General features: G+C 54.4%; 1 protein-coding gene and 1 long non-coding RNA gene across 2 annotated transcripts; both read left to right on the forward strand.

Moving 5' to 3' along the window:
• The first annotated feature begins 658 nt into the window (after positions 1–658).
• DBP (D-box binding PAR bZIP transcription factor) lies at positions 659–3,985 on the forward strand. The gene is made up of 4 exons (XM_085045464.1): positions 659–948; positions 1,198–1,396; positions 2,444–2,589; positions 3,644–3,985. The coding sequence occupies exons 1-4, from the start codon at positions 844–846 to the stop codon at positions 3,857–3,859; spliced, it is 666 nt and encodes a 221-aa protein (XP_084901590.1). The 5' UTR covers positions 659–843; the 3' UTR covers positions 3,860–3,985.
• Positions 3,986–4,038: 53 nt separating this feature from the next.
• Positions 4,039–5,560, forward strand: LOC146422837 (uncharacterized). The gene is made up of 3 exons (XR_014847763.1): positions 4,039–4,068; positions 4,327–4,690; positions 5,278–5,560. It is a non-coding gene; the product is annotated as an uncharacterized LOC146422837 (long non-coding RNA).
• Positions 5,561–6,000: the final 440 nt, after the last annotated feature.

Genomic DNA, 6,000 nt, shown 5'->3' on the forward strand with positions numbered 1-6,000 from the left:
CAAATCACCGCCGTTTTCCCCCAAATTCCCGCTGCTTCCCGGCAATTCCCGATCCCAAAATTCCCGGTATTCCCTCCAAATTCCCGATCCCAAATTCCCGGCGTTTCCCCAATTCCCGGCGTTTTTTTCCCAAATTCCTGATATTTCCCGAATTCCCGATCCCAATTCCCGATATTCCCCAAATTCCCGATCCCCAAATTCCCGATATTTTCCCCCAAATTCCCGATCCCCAAATTCCCAATATTCCCCAATTCCCGACGTTTTCTCCCCAAATTCCCCGTATTCCCCAAATTCCCCAATTCCCGGTGTTCTCCCCAAATCCCCGAATTTCGGGGTCACCTGGGGTCACTCCGCACGTGGGGCGGGTGGGGGAGGGGCGGGGGGGGAATCTCCCCACGTGACCGCGGCACGTGCGCCGCCCCTCCCCCCGCGTGTCGCGTGTCACCCACGCGTGGGGCTTGGTCACGTGGGGGGGCACGTGACCCCGGATTTGGGGGGTTTTTGGGGAGATTTGGGTTATTTTTGGGGGGATTTGGGGCGTTTTTGGGATGAATTTTGGGGTAATTTTTGGGGGATTTGGAGAATTTTGGGGATGAATTTTGGGGTAATTTTGGGGGATTTGGGGAATATTTCGGGATGAATTTTGGGGCATCCTGGAGAAGGATTTGGGGCATTTTTGGGGAGATTTGGGGCATTTCGGGGATTAATTTTGGGGTAATTTTGGGTGCAATTCGCTGCATTTCCAGCAGGAATTTTGGGTTATTTCCCGAGGATTTCGGAACTCCCGAACTCCTCTCGGCGCTGATTTCGGAATTCCCAAAATTCCCTTTTTTTTTCCCAGCGATGGACGAACCCGGCGGGGGCTTCGCGGGGGTGTCGCCCCCTCCCCAAATCCCGCCGTGGGAGCGCCAGGGACCCCCGCAGACCTCCCGGAACTCACCCCAAAACCTGCCCCAAAACTCGCCCCAAAACCTGCCCCAAATCCCCCAAAACCTGCCCCAAAACTCACCCCAAAATCTGCCCCAAATCCCCCAGAATTCACCCCAAAATCTGCCCCAAATCCCGCAGAACTCGCCCCAAAATCTGCCCCAAAACTCGCCCCAAAACCTGCCCCAAATCCCGCAGAACTCGCCCCAAAATCTGCCCCAAAACTCGCCCCAAAACCTGCCCCAAATCCCGCAGAATTCGCCCCAAAACCTGCCCCAAATCCCCCAAAACTCGCCCCAAAACCTGCCCCAAATCCCCCCGAATTCGCCCCAAATCCCCCCGCTCCCCCCGACCCTTCCCCCGCTCGGCGGCGGCGAGCTGGAATATGTGGATCTGGATGAGTTCCTGCGGGAGCACGGACTGCCGCCCAGCCCCCCCGAGCAGCCCGCGGCCCCCGAGAGGGCGCCGGGTGAGCGCGGCGCTGTCGCGATATGGAGGGGATGTCGCGATAGGGGAGGGATATCGCGATATGGGGAGGGATATCGCGATATGGGGGGGAGGGACGCGGATTTTGGGGGTTGGGAGATCCCGCGCTGCTTCTAGCCACGCCCCGCCCCCTTCGGCCGCGCCCTCCTTGGCCACGCCCTCCTTGGCCACGCCCCCTCGCGTCCCGGCGGGGTTCTGTCGCGATAGACACCCCGGGGAGGGGGGATTCCCCCTCCCAGTCGCGACAGGGCCTCTCCCCATTGCCTTAAGACCTCTCAAACCGTGACAGCCACGCCCATATCGCGATAGCCACGCCCTATATCGCGACATAACCCATCTCCTCCCACGCCGCCCTGCAGCCCCCGGCCCTCCCCATGGCCATGACACCCCTGATCCGCGACAGCCAACCCCCTGTCGTGACAATCGCCGCGTATCGCGACAGTCGCTCCGTCTCGTGACGGAACCCGACCCAGCCCGGCCCTCCCCGTCACCCTAACACCCCCCGAGCCACGATAACCGCCCCGTATCGCGACATAACCACCCTGTATCGCGACACAACCTCCCCATATCGCGATACAACCGCCCTGTATCGCGACACAACCACCCCGTATTGCAACACAACCGCCCCATATCGTGACACCAACCCCCATATCGCGACACAACCACCCCGTATCTTGACATAACCACCCCACATCGCAACACAACCACCCCGTATCGCGACACAACCGTCCTGTATCGCGATACCAGCCCCCATATTGTGACACAACCACGCCGTATCGCGACACCAACCCCCACATCGCGACACAACCACCCCATATCGCGACATAACAACCCCATATCACGATATCACCCCCAATATCGCGATACCAACCCCCACATCGCTACACCATCCCCCATATCGTGACACAACCTCCCTGTATCACGACACAACCACCCCATATCGCGACATAACCACCCCGTATCGCGACACCAGCCCCCGTATCGCGACACAACCACCCCGTATCGCGACATGACCCGCCTCCCCCCGCAGCCGCCGGCCCCCCCCGGCCCCCCCCGGAGGTCCTGCCCGAGGCCGACGCCTTCGACCCGCGGCGGCTGCGCTTCTCGCAGGCCGAGCTGCGGCCGCAGCCCATCGCCCGCAAGGCCAGGAAGGTGCACGTGCCCGAGGAGCAGAAGGTGAGCGTTTGGGGGAAAATCCCGAAAAAATCACGGGAATCGGGGCTGGGGAGGGTGGGGAGGGTGGTTTTGGGGGTTTGGGGTTTGTTCTGAGTGGTTTTGGGGGTTTTGGGGTTTGTTTTGGGGTGGTTTTGGGGGTTTGGGGTTGTTTTGTGGGTTTTGGGGTTTGTTTTGGGGGTTTTGGGGTTTGTTTTGGGGGGTTTTGGGGGTTTTGGGTTTGTTTTGGGGGGTTTGGGGTTTGTTTTGGGGAGAGAGGGGTTTGGAGGTTTTTGGGGTTTTGCATCCACAGGGTTCATGCTGTGGGTCCCAGTGTGCCCTGGGGAGATCCCAATATCTCTGGGATTGATCCCAATTGATCTGGGATTGATCCAAATATCCCCGGGATTGATCCCAATATCTCTGGGATTGATCCCAATCTGTCTGGGATTGATCCCACCTCTCTGTGATGGATCCTAATGGCTTTGGGATCAATCCCAGTGTCCCTGAGATCGATCCCAATATCCCAGGAATTGATCCCAGTATCCCCTGTCACACAATTAATTCCTGTAATTAATTCCAGTAATTAACTCCCATCAGGAGAAGAAGTACTGGAGCCCCAGGAATTGATCCCAATATCCCTGAAATCGATCCCAATATCCCCTCGGATCAATCCCAGTATCCACTGGCACACAATTCCCGTAATTATATTAATTTCCCCAATTAACTCCCCTCAGGACGAGAAGTACTGGAGCCCCAGGAATTGATCCCAATACCCCTGAAATTGATCCCAATACCCCAGGGATCAATCCCAATATCCCCTGGCACATAATTCCCATAATTAATTCCTGTAATTAACTCCTGTAATTAACTCTGGTCAGGATGAGAAGTACTGGAGCCCCAGGAATTGATCCCAATACCCCAGGAATTGATCCCAATACCCCTCAGATCAATCCCCACAATTCCCATAATTAATTCCCCCAATTAACTCCTGTCAGGACGAGAAGTACTGGAGCCCCAGGAATCGATCCCAATGACCCCTGTTACATAATTAATTCCCCCAATTAACTCCCCTCAGGACGAGAAGTACTGGAGCCGTCGCTCGCGGAACAACGCGGCAGCCAAGCGCTCTCGGGACGCTCGGCGCCTCAAGGAGAACCAGATCTCGGTGCGAGCAGCGTTCCTGGAGAGGGAGAACGCCGCGCTGCGCCTCGAGGTGGCTGCGGCTCGACGGGAGCTGCAGCGATTTCGGAGTGTTCTGGCGAGATACGAGGCTAGGCATGGACAGATCTGAGATTTTGGGATGGTTTGGGATCGATCTGGAGAGGTTTGGGATGGTTTGGGATCAGAGCTGCAGCGATTTCAGAGTGTTCTCGCCAGAAATGAGGCTCGGCATGGACAGATCTGAGACCCAAAATGGGTTTTGGGATCATTTGGGATCATTTGGGATTGATCTGGAGAGGTTCAGGATGGTTTGGGATGGTTTGGGATCGATCTGGAGAGGTTTGGGATGGTTTGGGATGGTTTGGGATGGTTTGGGATGGTTTGGGATGGTTTGGGATGGTTTGGGATGGTTTGGGATGGTTTGGGATCACAAGAACGCCGCGCTGCGCCTCGAGGTGGCCGCGGCTCGACGGGAGCTCCAGAGATTTCGGAGTGTGCTGGCGAGATATGAGGCTAGGCATGGACAGATCTGAGACCCCAAATGGGTTTGGGATCGATTTGGGATGGTTTGGGATCATTTGGGATCAATCCAGAGAGGTTTGGGATCAGAGCTGCAGCGGTTCTGAGCTGTCCTGGTGAGAAATGAGGCTCGGCATGGATAGATCTGAGGGTTTGGGATGATTTGGGATCGATCTGGAGAGGTTTGGGGTGGTTTGGGATCAGAGCTGCAGCGATTTCAGAGTGTTCTCACCAGAAATGAGGCTCGGCATGGACAGATCTGAGGGTTTGGGATCAATTTGGGATGGTTTGGGATCAATCTGGAGAGGTTTGGGATGGTTTGGGATCAGAGCTGCAGCGATTCCAAGCTGTCCTGGTGAGATTTGAGGCTCAGCACAGACAGATCTGAGACCCCAAATGGGTTTGGGATCATTTGGGATTGATTTGGGATCGATCTGGGGAGGTTTGGGATGGTTTGGGATCATTTAGGATCAATTTTGGATGGTTGGGATCATTGGGATTGATTTGGGATGGTTTGGGATAATTTCAGGTGTTTTGGGATCAATCTGGAGAGGTTTGGGATGGTTTGGGATCATTTGGGATCAATTTTGGATGGTTTGGGATCATTTGGGATTGATTTGGGATCGATCTGGAGAGATTTGGGAACATCTGGAGGGATTTAGGATCAATTTTGGATGGTTTGGGATCATTGGGATCGATTTGGGATGGTTTGGGATCAATCTGGAGAGGTTTGGGATGGTTTGGGATCATTTGGGATCAATTTTGGGATCAGAGCTGCAGCAGTTCCAGGCTGTCCTGGTGAGAAATGAGTCTCGGCACAGACAGATCTGAGATTTTGGGATCTTTTTGGGATCATTTGGGATCATCTGGAGTGTTTTGGGATCTGTTTGGAGAGATTTGGGATCGATTTGGGATTGGAATGGAGAGAACTGGAAACATCTGGGATCGATTTGGGATCAATTTGGGATAATTTGGAGAGATTTGGGATAATTTGGGATCATTTGGAGAGATTTGGGAACATCTGGAGAGATTTGGGATCAATTTGGGATCAATTTGGGATCAATTTGGGATCATTTGGGATCAGAACTGAGAGATTTGGGATCGGTTTGGAAACATCTGGAACGGTTCAGGAGAAATTTGGGACATTTTTGGGAACTTTTGGGACAATTTTGGAAACACCTGGAAGAGCCTGGATGGATCCTGGAGGAGATTTGGGACAATTTTGGGACAATTTTGGGAACATTTGGGACATTTTTGGAAACATCTGAATGATCCTGGATGATCCAGAACCACCCAGGGAGATCCGGAATTCGGGAATTTCGGGGAATTTTGGGGAATTTTGGGAAATTTTGGGGGATTTTGGGGAATTTTTTGGGGAATTTTGGGGGAATTTTTGGGGGAATTTTGGAGGAATTTTTTTGGGGAATTTTGGGGGAATTTTGGGGAGCTGCTGGAATTCCAGAGGAGAATTTGGGATCCCAGGCGGAGCTCGGCGCTGGGAATTCCCAAAATTCCCCAAAAATTCCCCAAAAATCCCCAAAAAATCCCCAAAATTCCCAAAAATTCCCCAAAATTCCCCAAATTTTCCCCAAATTCCGGATCATCCCCCCCCCGCCCCTCCCCCTATTTATTCCCAGCCCCCCCCGGGTTGGATCGAAGCACAAATCCGGGGTGGGGGAGGGGAGGTCACGTGGCCGCTCCGCCCCTCCCCCACCCCCGTTCGGCCAGTGGGTCAGCGGGTGGGGGAGGGGC

This window comes from Lichenostomus cassidix, unplaced genomic scaffold (assembly GCF_008360975.1).
Source record: "Lichenostomus cassidix isolate B80296 unplaced genomic scaffold, HeHo_3.0 HiC_scaffold_38, whole genome shotgun sequence".
Taxonomy (NCBI): domain Eukaryota; kingdom Metazoa; phylum Chordata; class Aves; order Passeriformes; family Meliphagidae; genus Lichenostomus; species Lichenostomus cassidix.

Excerpts from the sequence above, each read along its gene's own strand:
- DBP (XM_085045464.1), top strand. The coding sequence starts at position 844 with ATGGACGAACCCGGCGGGGGCTTCGCGGGGGTGTCGCCCCCTCCCCAA. Across the intron at positions 949-1,197 it reads CCCGGAACTCACCCCAAAAC|CTGCCCCAAATCCCCCAAAA; the intron begins CTGCCCCAAAAC and ends TCGCCCCAAAAC. Across the intron at positions 2,590-3,643 it reads ACGTGCCCGAGGAGCAGAAG|GACGAGAAGTACTGGAGCCG; the intron begins GTGAGCGTTTGG and ends AACTCCCCTCAG.